Source organism: Talpa occidentalis, unplaced genomic scaffold, assembly GCF_014898055.3.
Source record: "Talpa occidentalis isolate TD23 unplaced genomic scaffold, MPIMG_talOcc4v2.1 talOcc4.3, whole genome shotgun sequence".
NCBI lineage: Eukaryota > Metazoa > Chordata > Mammalia > Eulipotyphla > Talpidae > Talpa > Talpa occidentalis.
Genome location: NW_023603184.1, coordinates 48,129,504 through 48,152,139, shown reverse-complemented (window position 1 = coordinate 48,152,139; position 22,636 = coordinate 48,129,504). Strand labels below are relative to the sequence as shown.

The 22,636-nt window shown below is 38.0% G+C and overlaps 1 protein-coding gene across 3 annotated transcripts in view; it reads left to right on the top strand.

Moving 5' to 3' along the window:
• Positions 1-22,636, top strand: part of LOC119255682 (disks large homolog 2) — an 811,058-nt gene that overhangs the window by 56,347 nt on the left and 732,075 nt on the right. For all 3 annotated transcript variants that reach the window (XM_054699571.1, XM_054699570.1, XM_054699569.1), the window contains exon 2: positions 5,771-5,824. In XM_054699571.1, the coding sequence (XP_054555546.1) occupies positions 5,771-5,824 (54 nt within the window). The remainder of the gene's footprint in view (positions 1-5,770; positions 5,825-22,636) is intronic.

The following is a 22,636-nucleotide window of genomic DNA, read 5'->3' as shown; positions in this document are numbered from 1 at the left end:
TGCACATGGAAGAGAATCATTTACATCTTATAGTTTCAGCCACCTAGAAGGAATTGATTTCCTTAAGCCTTTATAGTTTTGAAAGTCTTTGTCTAGATTTCCATAAAGACAGGCTTTGAAGGTTCTGATAAAAAGGAAGGTTTTATTATTATTTTTAAAAGGAAGGTTTTTTATTATTTTTTGCATATTTAGTACAAATCTCTTTACAACTCATGGAAATAAGGGTGAGGCTGGAATCAGTTAAGTTGCTCATTTGATTTAGAAGTTCAACTAAAGCAGTTATCTACCATGGAGACAGAAATTATGAAGTGCAGAGTTAAAGCTTAGAGGAAAACAGCAAAGTAACCAGGAAATAAGTTTTTTGGGTTTTTTTTAATGATTTATTTATTTATTTATACAAGCACTGGGTACAGTCAGAAGTGTGGGAGGGTGAGAGAATTCACCAGAGCCAGAGCGGGGAGCAGAGCAGGCAGAAGGACCTAAGTACACTGCTGAGGGGAGCAGCGGGCGGCAGGAGAGGTCTGCGCGCCATGTGGGACCCTCCTCCGGTGGCCGGGGAGCAGCCCGGGATCGAACCGGCGCCGCAGAGGCTGCGGGCAGCTCAACTGCTGCGCCATCGGGGAGGCCCAGGAAATAAGTTTTAAGAGTCAGAAACCAAACTTGATGAAACTAAGCATGGGCTCACATGATTCAAAAGTCAGAGAAGAAACATAAGCCAGGCCAAGACGGAAAATCTGAAATTACCAGCTGGTGCGAAGAGAACACTCATGGCTCCTGCTTGGAATTCTGTGATACTCTGTGTTACTACCACTTGGTGTTTGTGCCTTTCCTGATATGCATAATTGAGTATTTAAAAAATTCAAAGGAGATTTTGTGAGAACAGTCTGGGAGGGCTAAAAGGGTCCTTGAGCAAAGAAATGGACACTCTTTGTAGAGCCTGAGATAGCAGCACAGTGGGACAGTATGTTATTCAGAACAGACCACCTAGAATCTCCTTAGCATTCAAAAAAAGGAGTGATCATGGCGAATGTCAGATGCGTGAGATAAATGTATGTGTACGCACAATCTACACATTTTGTGTGATCATGCATTTTTAGTGACTTGTAGGCATTAATCGTGGCCTCTGGATCTTTTTAGCATTAAGAAAGAACAATGAATTTTCCAACTAACAGATTGTGTTTCAAGATTCACATCCTCTATATACCATAGTTACAAATAAATGAGTGAAATATTAGTAAAATACAGGTATCCCTCTGTTTGGGGGAATTTTTCAGTATACCACTTAATTTTTAGAGAGGACCTGTCTTTGTACCTGTTTTTACTAATTGAAATATCTGAATATTTTCACTTCTATGAAAAGCAGAATAGCATCAGCTTTTTTGCAGCAGCCATTTGAGAAGGAGTGTGAACCCCAAGTGGCCAGAGTTGTACTGTCAAGCTTCTTCCCTGCAAAGTGCTTTTTACAGATTGTATATTTATTATATCATTCCTGCTTTTGTTCTGTATTCGTGCTATTTTAGATTTTATGTGTTTTTGGTATGATCTGAGAAGTTGTTTTGGGGTTTTGGACTGCTCAATTTTTTTTTTCATATGTTAATGGTAATTATTTTATACCATTTTTGGTTTATGGAAACTTTCATAGATATATTCTACTTTTGGATGTCAGGGAAAACCTATAATACTATCTGGTTAAAGAAAAGTAGGTAATAATGGATATAGGAAAATTAGTGACAGTCGTGTTGGCCATATAAGAGTTTTTGGGATATCTGCAAATGTTCTCCAAAGCTTACAAATAAGTGTTGACTTCCTTTCAACGATTCCTAAGTATTTATTAAGAGACTGTATAGCCAGCTGCTCTAAAGAATTCTAGAGAAACGTGCAGTATTTGTCATTTTCAACATAGAGTCTGATTGGAGAGACCAAATTCACATAAATGAAATCGAAGATAGCAACATATACATATAAAAGTGATAGTATAGTTTTGGAAATGAACTTGTGTATAAAATTTATTCCCAGACTGTATTAATATAGTTTATATGAGGGAAAAAAAAGACAAAAGATGTATTGAAAACCCTAAATCAAACCATTGTCTTTTTACTGAACAAAGTGTGTTTGATAATAATGGGGCATGGGAGTATTCAGAGGAGCCAAGGAGACAAGGCACAGATATTTTTGGGAGTCCTGGGAACTAGGTAGGTTGTATAGGAGAAACATCATTGAAATTACAATACAAATAAACAATAAAAATAATTAAGCCCAGGGCCCCCGCTGGTGGCAAAGGCAGTTGAGCACAGTGCTGTGAAGCTGTCCACAGCCTCTGCAGTGCAGGTTCGATTCCCGGCCGGCTGGGGAGATACCTACATGGTGCAGCAGACCTCTCCTATCCGCCCGCTGCTCCCCTCAGCAGTGTGTTTCAGTCAGTCTGCCTGTTCTGCTCCCCGTTCTGTTTCTGGTGAATCCTCTCACCCTCCTGCACATCTGGCCTGTACCCCGGTTCCTGTATACATACATAAATAAATCTTTAAAAAAATAATTAAGCCTAGGAAGCTTACAAAATCCTGCATGTTATACCCTGTGGCATCTCTTGTCTTTAACTTGGTCTATGCTTTGTCTGGGTCTACTGTGCTTGTTAGAGAGCTGCAGTCAGGTAAGGTCTTGTTATAGATTTAGTTAGATTCCAGGATCATGGGACAGTTAAGTGTGGAGAAGACGGATTTGGAGTTCAGAAAAAGACTAGTGTTAAGTCTAAGCTCTCATTTTTTCTGAATCTGAGTTTTCTCATGTATAACTTGGAGACAGTGATAATACCATCTCATCAACATCAGTTTGAGAAGATTAAACCAGGATATCTATGCATATCTGTTATACCTGGGCAAGTAATATGAATTGAATAAATGGTAAGTCACATGATCCAATCAGTTCTCTTGAATATAATTGAAGCCACTGTTAGAGCTTTGAGATCTCCGGAACATAAACAGTTCACAAAGCACCCAATAAAGTATCTTACAGTGCACTCATAGTTTGATGATGTTTCATTCAATGATGAATCACGTAATATGATGATGGTCCCCATAGTCTATGCTGCATAGCCTAGGTGTAGTAGGCTATACTGTCTAGTTTAGGTAGTTACAATCTTATGGCATTCATGCAATGATGAAAATTGCCTAATAATGTATTTCTTACAAAGTTTTTTCCATTAAGTAATGTGTGATTATAGTCTGTCTTTAGGGGCACTGATATTAATATTTAACATTGATTCTGATATTTCCAGTGTACATACCTTATTCTTCAAACATCCTTTCTGAAGGCAATTATTTCTATTTCCATTCACAGAGAAGGAAAATAAAGCAAAGAGCTTTTGTGAACTTGCCTCTAAATCAGGCCGCCAGGGAAGTTGCTGAGCCCCTAAATCATGTAATCAGGAAGTTGCTGTATCAAAGTTCTTCCAGGGCGTCTAACTCCAAATCTCATACAGTTTTTCCTATATCACATTCCTCTTAATGAGAACTCTTTTATTTTTCTGGAGTCCAGTGGAAATTGTCTTTCTCCAAAGCCTCTGTTTACATATGGGTACTTCCTATCAGAAATGAATGTTCTATGAACTGCTAATTGATCCACTGTGTAGAAAAGTAGACCAAGGTCATGTGACCATGGCCAGTGATCTTAGCTAAAATACGGAATTTTGTTTAATCAATGTAATATAATTTTAGGGATCACTAGAGTGCTAACTTCCATGGAGTGGGAAGGTTTCACTTACAATCAAGCCAAATTATATAATCATGATATGGGCTTGATAGGGAAAATTCACATTACTATGATAGAACCATGCAACCTAATTGCAGCAAAGGGAGGAAGGCAAGGAACTTCTTGGCAAAGTTTGGAATAATTGCAGAGTGGGAGGGACTGACTTGAGAGTTCCTGAAATCTGTTCATCTGCTGGAACGGGAATTGCCACTTCTCAGGGCAAGAGTCTCCAGCATCTCTCACCAAACCTAGAAGAAGGCATCAGGACTATAGGTGTGGAATCCACAAATATTACAAGTTGTCTCAAACTTAGTGCCTTTATGTACATCAATTTTTAGAGGCATATTATCAGGACCACCGGTTGATTTAGGAGAAACCTCTCGGGACAACCAGGTTTTCGTCTTTCCTTGCCTTACACATACCTGATCTTGTCACTTGGTTTAAAAAAAAAAGTTGCTTTTGAATTGGTGACTTAAGTTGCTATATCTCAACTACCTCCACCTTTGCATTTTTCAGTTATTATAGAATCAGTACATATAACATCTTGTCGATTGGTCACAATCATTGCAATGTCAATATGTAAGCCAATAAAATGTGTTGAATTGCTGATAGTTTTATCATTTGATTAGGATTTCATAGGCCTGGATTGACATTAAAAGCCTTTAACTGTTAATTCCAGAGGACACAGCTAATGAAATATTCCGAAAGTTGAGCACTTGCCAAAATCATCATGTAGAGTGAGACAACTCTCCATTAATCATGAGAGTATTTCCTCTATCTAAATGAAATATGCCATTTGAAGGCAGATTAAAGATTCTTCGGAAGATTAAGGGAAAACTACTGTGAAAATTCTAGAAACAAGAAAGTAAAGATAGGTCTACTCAATATTCATGAAGTCAGATTGGTGATACAAGTAGAGATTGCAATCTTATTTTCTAATGACTTGGCTTGTAGCACTCCTATATCAGTTTTGCACAGATTCCTACTCAACTTTAAAGGGAATGACTGCAGTTTACAGAAAGATTTTTAAAAAGACAGATTTAGCATATCCAAATGTGATTTTCTGACACCTTTGACTAAGGATCCCTTAAGCATGGAATCAGAGATGCATAAATAATAAAAGGAATCACACAGCTTGTGTTATGTATACACTATATATAATTTATACATAGAGAGAGTATAAATACTTGATGTCAGTAAGTAAACCCTACTGTTTTCATTGAATACAATATACTCTCAAAAGGCACCTTAAAGAAAAGAGTTAAAATATTGGTTTATGGTTGATTTTCTTTGAGAGAGAAAACACATTTGTTTAGCATAATTGTTTTATAAAAATACGTTAGCAAATTTTAACTCTCACTCAATTTATTAGAAATCCTTGTCTGGTACATAATACAAATCTTCACTTCCTGTACTGGGTAGGATTCAACAAAAAGTGTGTGTAATCTTTATTGCTTGATTTGTAAATGCACCAAACACATATTTGAAGTGAAGAAGTTGCAGAGAAATCTGAGCCAATTCATTTGTTTCCCCCACACCTGAAACCTGACACAGTGCTAGTACATATCCTCAAGAAATACTGTTGTGCTCTTTTAAAATAAGTTACAGGAATCTAGAAAACTTAAATAAGGGACCAGGAAAATGAATATAAGAAAGTGAAAATCAAAATCAACAAAAAACTATGAACCAGAGACACTTTTTGGGGGGTGGGGGGCGGGAGGGGAAGGATTGGGGTCAGAATGGGGCGTTTGCAATTGTATGGGGGAATATAAAAATAAAATTTAAGATTAAAAAAAAAAAGAAATAAAGCTGCTATACATGTTCTAAAAAAAAAAAAAAAAAGCGGTCATGGGAAATGGTTAGACTTTGGTGATCCAGACAGCACTGCAGGTTGCCCCCCTCCTACAAGGTGGACCAGTCCTGAGGAATCAAAAATAAATAAATAAATAAATAAATAAGTTACAGAACCTCTCTCACAGTAGCCTACTTGTTATCTAAAACTATTTCCTATTTCTCTTTTTTTCAGGCCAGCCCTGCTCCTATAATTGTCAACACAGATACTTTGGACACAATTCCTTATGTAAGTAACATTTTTATTAAGACATTCATTAAAAGCTATGGTAGAATTTTTTTTTTATTTATTTTTTTTTTGCTATGGTAGAATTTAATTGGCACTATTTAAAATTCAAAACACTCAGTATCATCCACCTCATGGAACCTTAAAAAATGATGAAAAGAATTAACTTTGTGAGCTTAAGTTTGATATTAGCTGAATTTCAGCTTAGTTATGCAAATATTTCACCTTGTGGAAACACAGGGGCCTATCACTTTGTAAAACACAGGGGCCTATCATGGGGGGAAAAACATCAATTCTCTTCTAATGTTTGTTAGATCATTAGAAAGTTCAATCTTCTCATGGATCACTGAGAAGACTGAATTGCTTATAGCAGAGAAGGAAAACTTTGGGTTAAAAGAAATATTTAAACCAATGTCTATGACAAGAACAAAATGCTCAGAACAAAAATAAGTGATCTATAAATACTTAATGGAATTTGTTGGTCTTCTAATAAGAATTGGAGCAAAAGTTTTGTGAAAGTAAGGGTTTATCTATCTTCAATGAAATGGATAGTTTCAAAAAAGCATGGAGCATGAGGTAATAGCATCAGGCAGATCTGTAAAGCCTGAGATTCTGTGCCTGCGGTGCACCATTCTAATGGCCTGATTTCTGGATGACAGAGCTTGGCTGCACAAAGGAGATTGGAGACCTTCGGGGCAACAGGGTACAACGTGGGTGAGCAGGTTATATAAGACAGGTCCAGTAAGGCTTTGTGAGTGGCCCTTTCTGATGGGAAGAGGATAGTGAGGTGGAACATATATGCATTCATACAAATATAAGGTGTGAAGCAAGAGACAAATTGCAGAGAAAATGACAGGAACAAATAAATTTCTGGACTTTCATTAAATGAGAAAAGCATGGGAGGCACTTACAAGAGTAGTTGGCACAAAGTACTTGGAAGATACTAGTTATTCTCAAATGCTTATAAGGACCAAGCAAATCACAGAAATATATAGAGCAGATGGAGTAGGGATATCAGGAAATAGAGATCACATCTTCTCGAGGAGGCAGCTCCCACTCTGGGTTAGCACCAAGGGGACATGGAGGTCAAGTGTTATACGATCATAGAGGTTTTCAAGAGAGATCAGAAATTTTATCTTTCCTATAAGAGTTTGCAATTTATATATAGGTGACTAATTTTCCAAAGTTCAAACACTCTTTGCCAGTTTGTCTTTAAAGACACAGCCCTTCAGGAGACCTCTACCCAAAAGGAGCTGCAAGTCCTGAGCAGATTTTTCAAGCCAAAACTCAGCCACTGGGGAGAAGAATGCTAGAATTGCAGTGCAAGTTTGGGACTTGATTACAGGAACAAGTGACTAAAACTGGGACACAGGGTCAGGACAAGAATAATAGCAGCTTAACTATGCTGAATCACCTACTGAACTAGGACTTTTAAAGTCTTTCTGAACACAAATTATTTGGGGTCAGACTGGAAATGGGGTTAAGCTTACTGGTAGGAATCACATGGTCCTTGCTGCTGTATAAAGTAAAGGGCTCTGTTGGAAGGAAGCAGAGCAATGCATTAAAGACACAGTTGCTGCTATTCTATCTCTCGCTCTTCCTACCTTCCTTTATTTATAAAACATTTGTATTAAGATTACTGCATGTCAGTCACTGTTTTAAACATTTAATGAGTATCAAATCATTTAATCGTTCTAACAACTCTATGAGATACTATTACATATTTCCATTTTATAGATGATGAAACTGAGTCATAAAGAGGTAAATATCTTTCTCAAAATTGCATGGTAAGAGGCAGAGCCAAGAGGGACCTCCCTGGTGGCCTAGGGGTTAGGTCTCAGTGCTATTACTCCTGTGGCTTGAGTTTGATCCCAAGCCAGGAAGCTAACCTACATGGTGCAGCAGACCTCTCCTGTCTCTCCTGCTGCTCGCCTCAGCAGTGTAGCAATATATTTCAGTAAATACACCTGTTCTTCTCCACACTCTGTCTCTGGTGAATCCTGTCACCCCCACACCTCTGGCTGCATCCCAGTTTTTCTGTGCAAAAATATATAAATCAATCTTTGAAAAAAATGAGGCAGAGTCTAGAATGAAACTAGATAGTCTGGGTTTAGATTCTGAGTTCATAATTTCTTAAGCCTCTGCCCATATTTCCTCCTTCCCTCCCTTGTTTTCTGATTTTCAGTTTAGGAGCAAAAATGGGGTTTCTTACTGCTCTGCTACATGTTGGAAAACAGCTTGTCAAAAAGTCCCAATATCCTTAGGTCAAGGATCCATGTATATATAAAGGTATTCTATGACTTTACCATAGTAAATATTTTTCCTTTATCTATTGAGAAAATATATGGTCAATGTTACAGAGCAGTTTGGAGTCCAGAGACTTGGTTTTATGAGTAATACTTCTCTCCTGTGTTAGATCTATATTATTCCATAGTCTTCTGTTAAGATTCCCAGGGCCTCCCCGGTGGTGCAGCGGTTGAGCGCTGGGTTGTGAAGCCTCCCGCGGCCTCTGCGGCGCCGGTTCGATCCCCGGATGCTCCCCGGCCACCAGAGGAGGGTCCCACATGGCGCACAGACCTCTCCTGCCACCCGATGCTCCCCTCAGCAGTGTACTTCAGTCCTTCTGCCTGCTCTGCTCCCCGCTCTGGCTCTGGTGAATTCTCTCACCCTCCCGCGCTTCTGACTGTACCCAGTGCATGTATAACCAAACAAACAAACAAAGAAACAAATAAATAAAACATGCCTCTATAAAAAAACAAAACAAAACAAACAAACAAACAAAAAAAAAAAACAAAAGATTCCCATGGCTTAGGGCCTCCCCTGGTGGCTCAGGCAGTTGAGCGCAACTCTGCGAAGCTGTCCACAGCCTCTGCAGCGCTGGTTCTATCCCGGCTGGCCAGCGAGGGTCCCACATGGCATGGCAGACCTCTCCTGTCTTGCCCTCTGCTCCCCTCAATAGTGTATTTCGTCAGTTTGCCTGTTCTCTTCCCCACTCTGTCTCTGGTGAATCCTCTCACCCTCCCACGCATCTGGCCTATATCCTGGTTCTTGTATGCATGAATAAATAAATCTTTAAAAAGAAAAAGGTTCTCCTGGCTTAATTGCCAGACACCTCCCAGGAAAAATAACGTATCAATAGTATCTAAGGATTTTTTACAGACATGTTCAATTGGAATCCCAACTAATTAGCAAAATCAGCCACAAAACAAATTCATTGAATTTCTACCATTTTTCTAAGATCAACTCAATAGCAGAATTTAAGTTCTTCAAAGGGATTCTTGCCTTTTTTTTTAAAAAAAGGATTTATTTATTTATTTATTTATTTATTTATTTATACAAGAACTGGGGTACAGGCCAGATGTGCAGGAGGGTGAGAGGATTCACCAGAGACAGACTGGGGAACAGAACAGGCAGACTGATTAAATACATGGCTGAGGGGAGCAGCGGGCGAGACAGGAGAGGTCTGCTGTGCCTTGTGGGACCCTCGCTGGCGGCTGGGATCGACAGGCGCTGCAGAGGCTGCAGACAGCTTCACAGCGCTGTGCTCAACTGCCTGCGCCACCGGGGATGCCTGGGATTCTTGCTTTTATCTTCAACATTTTTGTTCTTAATGCAACTCTCATTGAGCTTCCTTAAGAGTTAGGATCTTTAGAGAGTTTTGCTGAACAGCTTGGATGCTGAAAATGTTCCAATTTTCACATTATTGTATTCATGTGTAATTCATTTCATCTTTCTGAACCTAAATTAATCTATAAAACAGAATTATAGTACTTACATCAGAGGTGATCGTGAGGGTTAAATGAGATTATATCTATAATTTCATGCTGTGTTAGCTTCTGGTTGATATGATTTCTTTTCCATTCTATTTAATAAACACTTGAAGTAGCATATGCTAGACTCAGAGAATAGGAAATATGAATACCCCCCCATAAAGAAGACAGAAAAATACAGTAGCAAAATAAAATGGCAGGTTTAGAAATCAGCCTTTGATACAGAATTTCTTTGGTTCTTGGCAAAGGTCCAACTTTGCCCTGTTTCATACTCACTGGGTCACCTTGGAAAAAATCACTGTTCTTTTTGCAGTCTATTTTTTTATTCCCTAGTGTTCCATACTTTGTTTTCCTCTTTTCTTTCTAATGTTCTAGTTGTTCACATAATTTCAACTCTATTTAATGAAAAAACGATTTCAGAGTTCCCCAGAGCATTTCAGTCATGTTGCATAAGAACAGTTCCTTCTCTAAAAAAGTTACTTAAGTGACAAATTTTAACTTGTATATTAAGGTCCTTCTCCAAAATAATTCCATTACAAGTAAATGTATTAATTTTGCCAATTAGCAAATTTGATTTTAGAGATGCATGATCTTGTGTAAATGATTCCTTGGCATACATGCAAACAGCTATTTAATAACTAAAGACAAAGTGTGGGCTCAATGGAAAATTTTAAGTAAGTGTCTAATAAAGGAACAGAAGGTATTTAAAGAGATTTCTAGGTTTTTTAGGATGCTAAGTTAAGGGATATTAGAGCTCAAAGGATCTGACATTAACAAAGGGGTCACTGAGTTTCTTATGTGTGAATGCCTCACATCATTCATTATCATATGCCGTCACGATATTTTAGATTTGGGTAGGACAGGATATGTGGCATTGTCTCTTATGCAAAATAGGATTAAAACCACTCAAAGAAAAAAAGAGAAAAAGAATATTCCAATTTCAACACTGCAATTTCCATTTATATATATATATATATATATATATATATATGTTTTATTTCTCCCTATTATTTGTGAATATTGTCTCAGTCAGGCACTGAAAATACTTGATTCTTGGAGTAAGGAGAGCCTGCATGTGATCCATGAAAAGTCCAGCTCCCCGAAGTTTGATTTAATGAAAAAGGCAGCAGCTGGCAAGTTGCCATCATTTTCTGACATGCTTCTTCCCCTCAGCAGACTCTTCAGAGCTCTGTGCTGAACACCATCCAGACACAGCCCATGTTCTCTGCTTTAGAAAAATAAAATTACTCAGGAACTTCTAGACTGTCCTTTCTCTATTCTTTTTTTTTTTTTTTTAAGATTTATTTATTTATACAAGCACTGGGTACAGTCAGAAGCACAGGAGGGTGAGAGAATTCACCAGAGCCAGAGTGGGGAGCCGAGCAGGCAGAAGGACCGAAGTACACTGCTGAGGGGAGCAGCGGGCGGCAGGAGAGGTCTGCACGCCATGTGGGACCCTCGCCCGGTGGCCGGGATGGAACCGGCGCTGCAGAGCCTGCTGGCAGCTTCGCAACCCAGCGCTCAACTGCTGCACCACTGGGGAGGCCTTCTCTATTCTTTTCTAGCAAACATTTCACAAAGGTTATATTTTGACCTGGTTTCTGGAAACTTTGGCAAATGAGTTTTATATATTTATTTTTAAAAGATTTATTTATGCATGCAAGAACTGGGGTACAGGCTGGAGAGTGGGGGGGGGAGAGGAGTCACCAGAGACAGAGTGGGGAGCAGAACAAGCAGATTGACTGAAATACACTGCTGAGGGGAGCAGCGGGCAAGTCCGGAGAGGTCTGCTGTGCCATGTGGGTAGCTCCCTGGCCAGGGATTGAACTCATGCTGCAGTGGCTATGAATAGCTTCATAGGTTGTGTTTTAACCCCTTGCACATCAGAGAGGCCAAAGAAAAGTGAGTTTTAAATCTCACTTGGGTTCAATGAATATAAACCTCTCATTTTATAAATAGATAGATTCTAGCTCAATAAGTAAGTGGTAGAGCATGACCTACTATTTACTGTTATTCCATGTAACAGTCAATTTTGGTATATAACCAACAACCACAAAATCAGTGGCATATTGCAATAAGCATTTATTTCTCCCATAAGGGATGCTGATTGGCTGTGTCAGCAACTTCAGATTGTATATTACAGGTTGGCTGGAACATCTCTTCTTTACATTTTTTATTCTATGGTCCAGAGAGTGGAGCTGTCCTCTGTGTAGTATGTGAATATCATTGTGCTAGCCATAACACATGAGGACAGCCCAGAGTACAAGCACAGATAAAGCCTCTGCTCACATCACATCCATTCACAACCAATCGGCCTAAGCAAGCTGTATGGCCAAGCTTAAAGTGGGGAGGGAGTGGATAACTGTTAAACAATAATCTAATTTACCACACCAAAGCCTTCAAATGACCAAGAATCTGTATGTGACCTTTTAAAAGAAAGAACAGGTATAAAAAAAAGGACTGTTACACATTAAAACTATTAATATGTCAATGATAATAAGCAATTAAAGTCTCAAAGGAACCTGGGACAACTATTTGGAGAGTGGGAGTCTATATCATTAAAGATGTCTAAGGGAGAGTATTGAGAAATCATTTTTAAAACAGAGCCAGTATTGGCAGGGCAATGAATGTTTCCCAGTGAGACGCTGTTGTTTGAAACTTTATTTCCAGCCATAGAAATAACAGAGGAGGCAATGAAATTCCTAGAGACCATGGCTTGGAACAACTTCCAAGAAAGTGAGAGTGTGTGTGTGTGTGGTTGGGGGGGTGGTTGTTGGGGGGAGGGTAGACAGAGAGACAGACACATAGAGGAAATGGAAAAAAGGGAACGACAGATGACAATGGGTCTTTAATAGTGTCACCCATTGTGACGATCAAGAAGGTCATTGATATCATAGTTTTTTGCAAGCGAAATCATAATACCCCTATACTAATATTATCAAAGATTTTTTGGTAGATTTAAATACAAAAGGCCATTGGTTGCAAACACAGTTATGGTTCCAGAGCAGAAGGCAAGGGAGTGGGCTAAAGGAAATAAAAATACCAAAGAAAAGCCTAACAATGTGAGTGAAGGCTGGGGAGAAGAGAGAGAGATGAGAAGAAATCAATATGCTCGGAGTTCAGGGATTTAGAGAAGCATTCGAATTAGCAATGAGATTCATTTGGGAGTCAAAGAATGGGATTGAGACTGAGAGGGGTTGTATGGCAGTTTTATTTATTTTTTTATATTTTATAAGCTCCGTAAGTTGGCAATTTTTTTAAATTAATATTTTATTTTATATAATTCTTGCATCATTTTTTTTTCATTTTTGCACAATGTATGCATTTTCATTTTGGTTATATTCCTTACACAATCTCGCCCCCCCCTTATTTTGACCCTAGTCCTTCCTCTTCCCTAAATGGCATTTTTGATTGATTCCTTTAGCAGGAAGTTGAGGGTAAGCGCTCTCTGTGGAAGGAGCTGCTGTGTCACAGAAGTGGGATGACCATTCTCTTATAGAACTGGACAGTTAGACTTTAATTTCTTTGAGTCACTTTGTGCAATAACAAGCCCTTGTGATTTTAAGTTACTAATCACTTTTAATTGAATAGTTTTCCAGAATTACCTGTGAAGACAGCGGGAACAGAAATATTTTTCTTTCTTCGAACCATTCTGGCAGTGATTAGTAATAGATATTTTGAAGCATCTGATGATTTTAGTATATGTATCCTCCAGCAAACGAGTTCTCTTCTTTTTTGTGTGGTTCCCCTTCTCCTATGAATGTTATGAAACTATATTCTTTATGTTTTTAATCCATTGGGAATGAGAATTATTCAGAAATGAAAAACCTTTACCTGCCATGAAATAGCTTAATTTTTGCCTCATTATGCCAAATCATTCCTATGATGCAATAGGGATTTAGCAACAGAGACAAAGCTATCAGTGTTCCAGAGTGAACCCTATCCAATCTAAATCCAATTCTCAAGTGCCACAATCAACAAATCCATCACTTTTCTACTTGTTCCTTTGTTCTAAAAGGCAAGAAGTAGAGCAGAGCAGTGTTTCTCAAATACACATGTACATGTTGGATCGCCTGGGGATCTTATTAAAATAAAATACAGTTTACGATTCAGGAGATCTGGGATGGGGTCTGCATTTCTAATAAACTTCCAGGTGAGGCTGGTACTTCATTGTGCTCCATACTTCTAGTAATCAGGGAATAATAAGAAAGATTCAATTTTGAATTCAGGAACAACTATCCTGCCGGTTAGTAGTTGTGTGAGTTTTGGCTAAATCAGATCCTCTGGAAAGGAAGAATGATAAAATGTGTCTTGCTGGGTTTGCTATGAGTATTTTTATGTAGGAAGTGCTAAGTAAGTGTTATAAAATTGAGGGAAAGAGTTGTACCTTTGATAAAGTAGAACATTTCTTTTTTTATATACAAGAACTGGGGTACAGGTCAGATGTGCAGGAGGGTGAGAGGATTCACCAGAGACAGGGCAGGGAGCAGAACAGGCAGACGGACAGAAGACACTGCTGAGGGGAGCAGCGGGTGAGGCAGGAGAGGTCTGCTGCACCATGTGGGAATCTCCCTGGCCGGTGGGGAATCGAACTGGCACTGCAGAGGCTGTGGACAGCTTTGTAGCACAGCACTCAACCACTGTGCCACTGGGGAGTCCCAAAGTAGACCATTTCTTTGACTTAAACAGTTGAGCCAAGTATGGAGAGCCATAGCTAGTTAAGGGGCGGGGCCTGTAGCAGTTCCGCAGTTCTGTGGACCTACCTATGCCTAATTATTTGCTTCTTAAAGGGTGGCCCAAGGTCTAGAAGCAACATTAATTGACAGACTGTGAGCATAAAATCTAAACTTCTGCTCAAGACCTACTAAATTAGAATCTGTATTTTTAACAACCCAGTGATTTGTGTGCATATTAAAGTTTGTGAAGCATTGCTCAAGTGACACTTTTTTTTTTTTTTTTTTGGTTTGGCTCTTTCTCTGCTCTTTTACCACACCATTGGTCCTACCCTTGGGATAGTTGCCCATTATCATGCTTTTATTTTAATTTATATGTATATATTTAGGAAAAAAAATCAGTTCAAGAAATTGACACACATAATGTTATACTAACATAATTGTAGACCTGTGCTCTCTAAACCAGGAGCTACATGCCACCATATGGTTATTTGCATTATCAAAATAATATAAACCTAAAAATTCACTTTATTAGTTGTCTGGCCATATATCAAGTGTATAGAAGATAGTGTGGCTCATGGGAACCATATTTGACTGCAAACATAGAATATGTCTCTCATTCTAGAAAATTCGATTGGATAGAGTTTTATTGGACAGAAATGTTTTATCTAATAAGTAAAGGGAAATAGAAAGGGGAAGAGGAATGAATGCTTATCAAGAAACCTCTAAATTCTAGGTTCTTAATGTATTTCCTAAGTCATCATCAGAGTTATACCTCAAACTTTTGTATATAGGTTTCATCCCCTCCTTTTCATATTTGAATATGTGTGATCTTCTGTATGGCTCTTACTCTCCTAGAGAATTGTAGAGTGTGCTTATCTGAAAGACATGGTCCCTATCATCCTGGCCCTTCGTAGCCATTACTAGCTTTTAAGCTAGTTTTAACTTTTAAGACTCATGCATGAGAAGCAAATGCAAGAAATTGTTGAAATCTTTCTTAAAAAAGAAGTGATTCTGCCATCATTTATTTTTGGTGAAATATGAAACCCCTACATAGACTGAAATGAATCTTTAAAGTAATAAGTAAAAGACTTGACCTACTTACCCAATCACATACCTGTTTCAGTCATTTTGCCCAGAGGTGCCATTACTGTCATTAGAGTAGAGAGCAGTTTGCTGTCTACTCTATTCATAGCACCTCCTCCACTGGCAAATCTGTATGTAGGCTTGTCATACTGGACCTAACGTGGAAGAAATGGAAAAATTCAATAGTTGTCCAAGTGGAGGATGTGAATGACAGAGGAGAGTCCCCACTTCTGTGCTTTCTCTGGTAATGGTTCCTGTGAATGTACATGTCCCACATACTCAGAAATGTAGCCACTCTTGTTCCAAGGAGTCCAGCCTGGAAGAGAAGATTTAATAATAGGGAATTATACAAAGAGATATTCATATAGTTTCTGAACAGCATTGTCACTCAAGATGCAGTCTGAACTGCAGCTTCAGGTCTTATCAGGCAGATTATTACAATTGCTGAACCTCTGACTCCAACCCAGCTCTACAGAATAGAATCAATGAGGGTGGGTGTCTAAGAATCTGTGTTTAGCAAACACCTCCAGGTAATTCTTATGCCTATTAAAGTATGAGAGATGTTTGTGGGGACCCCACAAAGATTCTGGATAATAGAGTGGGGTATTGGTGAAAGGAGGGTTAGGAATACTTCCTGTACTGCATACAGGAAGGAAGGAACAAAACTGTAAGGAGTCTTTCAAGTACATTGGTTACACATTTGGTATTACTCTGAGCCAGACTTAAACTTTGTTTTAATCAAGTAGGAACTTAAAATATATATATTTTTAAAGTCTAGGAGAGTCTAGGAGATAATACATAGTGATAACACATACTGTTAAAATACCCCTTGCTTGTCTCTACCTGATTAAATCCTATGCATCCTCAATGTTCAGCTTAAATAATGCCTCTGAGAGGTTTATGTTCGGATATAGTGCCTCTGTTGTGTGCTTACACTTGATTCTTTTCCCCTTCATCGAAGTCATCACACTCCACTGAAACTATTTCTAGAAGGGCTAATACTGCTTTCTTGATATTGAACTCTATAATCACAGAAAAATTGTTAAATCTTTTTATCATTTATGTCCATAAACCAGCACATTTTTTGCTGGACAGGCCAAATGAATGGGTAAATGAAGATGTAGAAAAAAAGAACAAAAACAAAAACACCGCTTTAAGTTAATATGCTATAAGGTGCCATCCATTTCAGGATGTTAGAGAATGGTAGAATTTTAGCTGGATTTTAAAGATAGGTAAGATATTTCCAAGCAGAGCAGAGAACAGTATGTCAGAAGGCCGAGAGATGGAAATTCACATGTCCTGAATCCTGTGGGGCCATAGAATAGAATCATAGCATGAAATTGGAAAGGTAGGGTTGAGTTTGATTATGAAGGCTTGATTTAAAATTTGAATTTTATACTATAGACCTTGACATTATTGTCACCTACTCATGTATTTCATAGATTTTGGAATTTATAGATATCTTGTTTATAGACCACTATACATCTAAGCCCTTACCTATGTCTGCTATGTAGTAGGTGCCCTGGAGTAAATGTTAAATGCATAAAGCTAAGAAACAATAGGGATTACTTAACAGCAATGGACCACAGGCTTTTCTTGAAATTTTTCTCTTTCCCTATTACCTTTGTTTGCACTGTTACATTAACCTAGATTATCTTTTCCTCCATAGCCATCTTTTAAAATCTCATTAAACTACCACTTCTCTCAGGAAGCCCTCATCGATTTCTTTAGACAAAGCTCCTTCCTCCTTAATTCCATTGTATTTCACTCACAAAGGGTTGGCTGCTTTAATGGAAGGAGCATGGACTCTGGGCTCTGTTGACTCTACCATACACTAGCAGGGTAACCTTGGCAAATTAACTTCTCTGACTCTTTCCTCATTTATAAATACAGAGAGTAATAACTATCTCCCATAGTATAATATTTAGTGTATATGCTCAGTTACATACAATAAAGACTAAGATAACTTTGTTTGCAAGATGGAAATGCATTTCTTTCTCATATATCAGTCCATAAATGGGTGATCCAGAACTGAGATGTCCATTCTGCTCACGAGATCTTAAAGAGACACAGCATCTTACCTTCTTGCTCTCCCTCCCTTACTTACATACTGCCCTTTGCACATGGTTACATGATGGAATGCCAAAAGCATGTTAGAAAAATGGGGCCTCTCTGGTGGCACGAGGGATCAAGTCTATGAAGCCACTGCAGCATGAGTTCGATCCGCACGCAGGGAGCTGACCCACATGGCGCAGCAGACCTCTCTTGTCTTGCCCGCTGCTCCCCTCAGCAGTGTATTTCAGTCAGTCTGTCTGTTCTGTTCACCTCTCTGTCTCTGGTGAACCCCCAACCCCTGCATCTCTGGCCTGCACCCCAGTTCTTATATGCAATAATAAATAAAATAAATCTTTAAAAAAAAAGAATACAGAACGATGAGCATTGTTCCTCCATGAAAAGATATTTGTGGGGCCTCCCCTGGTGGCGCAGGCAGTTGAGCGCTGCACTGTGAAGCTGTCCGCAGCCTCTGCAGTGTCGGTTCAATCCCAGCCAGCCAGTGAGGATCCCACATGACACAGCAGACCTCTCTTGTCGTATCCGCTGCTCCTCTCAGCAGTGTAATTTGTCAGTCTGCCTGTTCTGTTCCCCACTCTGTCTCTGGTGAATCCTCTCACCCTCCCATGCATCTGGCCTGTACCCCGGTTCTTGTATAAATAAATAAATAAACAAACAAACAAATAAATAAATAAATCTTTAAAAAAAAAAAGAAAAGATATTTGTGGGTAAACATGATTTCCTCTTGCATCCCCAACATTAGAGTTTAGGCACGAAGCCATACCTAGGTGCATGGGAGCTGAAACATGAACCATTATTGTAGCTACATCTAGAGTAATTACACATTTGCACTAATATAATAATATGTCTGTTATAAAACATTCAAAAATTGAAACTGGAAATGATGAGAAAATACAAAGAGGTAGCTTCCAGTACTTTGTGTATCATTTTTAGCATCCCCTTAGAAGAATTACCCACTTTGAAGAAATCTTCAGATTTTGCTGTGTGGCAGAGAACACTTGTTATTCTATACATTCATTATCCTTTTCTCTCATACTGATCTGATCTCAAATTTTTATCTTGCCCTAGAACTAGCGGCGGTAATTGGGGGAGCATATTATATATATAGGACACATGCTCACAAACATTTTACAAATAGAAACACTCAATAGAATATGAGATTACTGACTACAGACAATAGTTTGATATTACTTGACTTGTAATAACTATTCAACAAATGATGATGATTATCAATGGCCTCATTAGTACTAACTACATTTTCCTTTGTAAAAATTCTTACCACATGTTTATAGCCCCTGAAAACTGTATTCAGGTAACCTTTAAATTTCTGGGAGTATCTAGTTTAAGTTCATATATGTAGTAGGATTTCGGAAAAAGTTTACTTTCTCACTGTTACATTGTTATATTATTCAAATTTCAAGTTTTCATTTATTTGAAAGCATAATTCATCAGGTATATTGTATGCATTTTAGTCTGATCCACATGACCATATAGATTGAAGGGCATGTTTTTGCCCTCGAATGGGGAGCTCAATTTATTGACTTGCAGTTCAACATACTTATCCATAAACATTCTGTTCAAAGTATTCTCCTCTTAAATGTTTTTTTCTTTCTCAAAGGTATTTTTGAAATAAAAGGTAAGCAATATATATGACAAAGGAGATCATGATTAATTAGTGATATCAAATATAAGAGAGAAGAACAGTAATAGCGGAATAAAATAACAAATGAATAAAGGGAAGGAAATGAAAACAGAGTAATGGCTTAAAATCTTTTTCATATCCTCCCTCAATTTCAAGGGTATTATAATTGGAATGAAGATAAAAAAAAAACAAACAAACTCTACTTCAAACTTTAAAAAATGCAAAAATACTAAAATCCTGTTTTCCTAGAACCACAGGAATATTATGTGATGCTTGGAGTATTTTATAATCTCATCTCTCCTTTGTTAAAACTTTTTAGGCTTTTAAATTGACTTTCCTACACTGATAATTTAAAGGATCAATTCTTAGGGAGAGACTACAGCTACCTATTCTCTGGGAAAGTAGATAGACACTTTGTTCTTTTTGTTACTATTTCAGTGTAAATGTTCATTTGTACCCACAAATCACTATCTGGACTCATTCCATTACAGTTCATCCACTTTTAGCTCAAGTTACGGGCTCATTTTTTAAAGAAAACTGTTTTTCTTTTAGTGATTGATGGTCTTTCTTTTTGATAAGTCTATGATACTGGCAATGAAATGTATTTTGGCTTTGTTGTCTGGAAGGTATAAATTCATATCCTTCTTGGTGCACTTACTAGACCTCTAACACTGGACAAATTACCAAAAAGTTCTGCTGTTTATATCCTCTTCTATAAAATGGGACATCATTAGGGTCTCCCTGGTGGTGCACAAGTTAAGTCTCAGCACTATCAAGCTACCGCCAACCACAGCAGTACAAATTCTATCCCTGCAGGCCAGGGAGCTAACCCACATGGCACAGCAGTTGTCTCCTGTCTCACCCACTGCTCTCCTCAGTAGTGTATTTTAGTAGATCTGCCTGTTCTGCTCCCACTCTTTCTCTGGTGCATCTTCTCACCCACTGCACCTCTGGCCTACACCCAAGTTCTTGTGTGCATAAATAAACCTTTAAAAAAATCACATTTTGAGCAAAAAAATTCTAGAGGACTTGGTTTTCAAAAGACCCAAGTCATCCAGTATTCTATGTCTAGTGACCAGATGTAAGACAGAGATGCATAACAGGATCCCTCTACTGACTGGCTTTCAATGGTTGGCTTCCCCTGGAAAGTCTTTCCAAGTGTATCGTATCTCAGCCCTAAACCATTTTCCATCATTTTCACTTAGAAATTCTAGGTTTATTTGAATATTTGAATAGCAGGTTGAATTTTCTGGAGTGTTTCCTTTGGTGAAAAAGCGTAGTTGCTTTTCACAAGCAGATTTAATAGCAATGTGTTTGGATTATCCTCAGTTTCACCACGTGTTCCTAATGATGTGTTGCCTAGAGGTGTTTTATTGCAGATTCAGGAGCATAAAACTAGAAGAATAGCAGTTTAAAAAGGTGTCACATGAAGAAAATGTAGTCATGAAATGAAACCATTTGGGTCAAACAACATGCTAAGAGCAGCAAATGAAACATAGACCATCATAATCAGCTTTTCTTTAAAGAAAGTCCTGGGGAATTTTTGTTGTTTTCAGACACAATGTTAATACTTTTCCTGATCCACTGAAGCCATGGTTCTCAACCTTAGCTGCACATTTTATCTCTTTGTAAATGTTAAAAATTCTTTAAAAATGCTGGTCTGGATTCCAGGAGCAGCAATTCCTTCCTAATAGGCCTAGCTATAGCCTGGACATTGAAACATTAAACCTCTCCCTGTGATTCTTTTGTGCAATCATGTTGAGAGCCGTGAATCAGCGCTATAACATGGAGATTTTTCTTTATTTGAACTGGAATTAAAGAATTAGATGCCAACATCTACACTTTTTATTGTTTTGAGAAAAAAATAAAACAGGAACCCAGTGTGAGCTATACCATAGATCAAGAATGCTAAGTATCTAGTTTATCTAGTTTTTCTAATCTATTGTGATGCACAAAATGACTTCTGATGGAATTGTTTAGTTTAGGTAGTATACTAAGCTTTCCCCTGTTAACCGACACAAACACTATAACAAAACTGTCTATGACAAGCACATGTCCCAGGCTCAGACATGATCAAGTTAATGACAAACCCCTCCAATGGTTGTTCTGTTGACACGTATCACCATTTATGAAATGTAATTGTGTTAATTAGAAAGGGATGCATTTGAGTAGTTTAAACTAAGGACCCTTAATAATACTGAGAAAAGAAATATGCAGTTGGACTACTGCTGAATGCTTGTCTGGGTTCTCTTTAGGCAGGTCATTGTAGTCACCTACGGCACAATGTAATTAGAAATAGTCAAATATCTGTTCAAGTCCTCTGAAAGCTTTCCCTAACATCCCACTTGACTGAGCTTTACCCTTCTCTGCATGCCTTCGGCTCTTGCTTTAAGAAGTACAGAGTCAAAAGTTTATTTAATTCAAATTTACTTGGTGGCAACTTGGTTTAAAAAGTACCTGCTTTGATGGGTGAAGTGATCTAGGCCCGTTAAAATGTAGCATCTTATTAATGTATTTAAGAGCATATATTTGTTGCCCAAGAGAGGGGACTCTTGAATTTGAATACCAACACTGTCACTTCAATAGCTGTGTGAACTTAAGGAAATTACTGAAAGTTTCTGAGATTTTGTTTTTTATTTGGCAAAACTAGGAATGACTGGATGTATAGTACTGGTAAGAGAATGATCTGAGCATTTTTATAGATAATTTAATTAAAGATAGGACTGACAATGGCTAGTAATTAGTGAATATATACTAAGCACTATTTTTTTAACAAATGCTATTTTGGACCCACAGTTACCCTGATAAATGTGTTATTATAATCTCCATTTCACAGGTGTGGGATCTTAGACAAAGAAGTGATTTTTTTTAACTCATCCCAGGTCACACCCCAAGTGGTAAGGGCCATGAATAAAAATAGCATCATACTTGCCTGCCTCACTATAATTGTAATAAAAGTGAATTTTCCGAGTTAATCACTTAAAGATACTGAAGAAAACACTTAAAATCAACTAAGGTCAAACATTGGTTTGTAATGTATACTATAGCTCAATTGTGGGGTGCAAAACAAAATTTCCCATTTCAAAGAACTTCCATTTCAGTGAAAGCATACAATAAACCAAAAGGTGCAGTAAATGCTCTGAAGAAAATAAAGCAAAAGTGATGTGCTAATGGGAGTAATGTAACTAGCGACTTCTTTAGATTCTAGACGGTATAGAGAGGGCATCTTGGAGGAAGTGATACATTTAAGTTTTTACCAGAATAGAAGAAAGAACCTGCCATGTAAAAGTCTTTCAGTTTTACTATTTTTTTTCTTCCCCTGCCCCACCTATTCCATAAAGCCTGCCTTTGCAATTTTCAATTCTCTCCTTTCCTTCTTTATTTCCTGTTTTGATGAATAACATCACCATTAACTCAGTTGTCCAAGCTGTATTGTATTTCTAGGAATCATCCTAACATCCATTTCATATTTCTGCATCTAAGTTGTCACTAATTCTTACATAGAAAGTTTGCTAAATATCTTTTTTCTCATGCTCATCATCTTCATTGTCAAGATCTTAATCCAGATGTC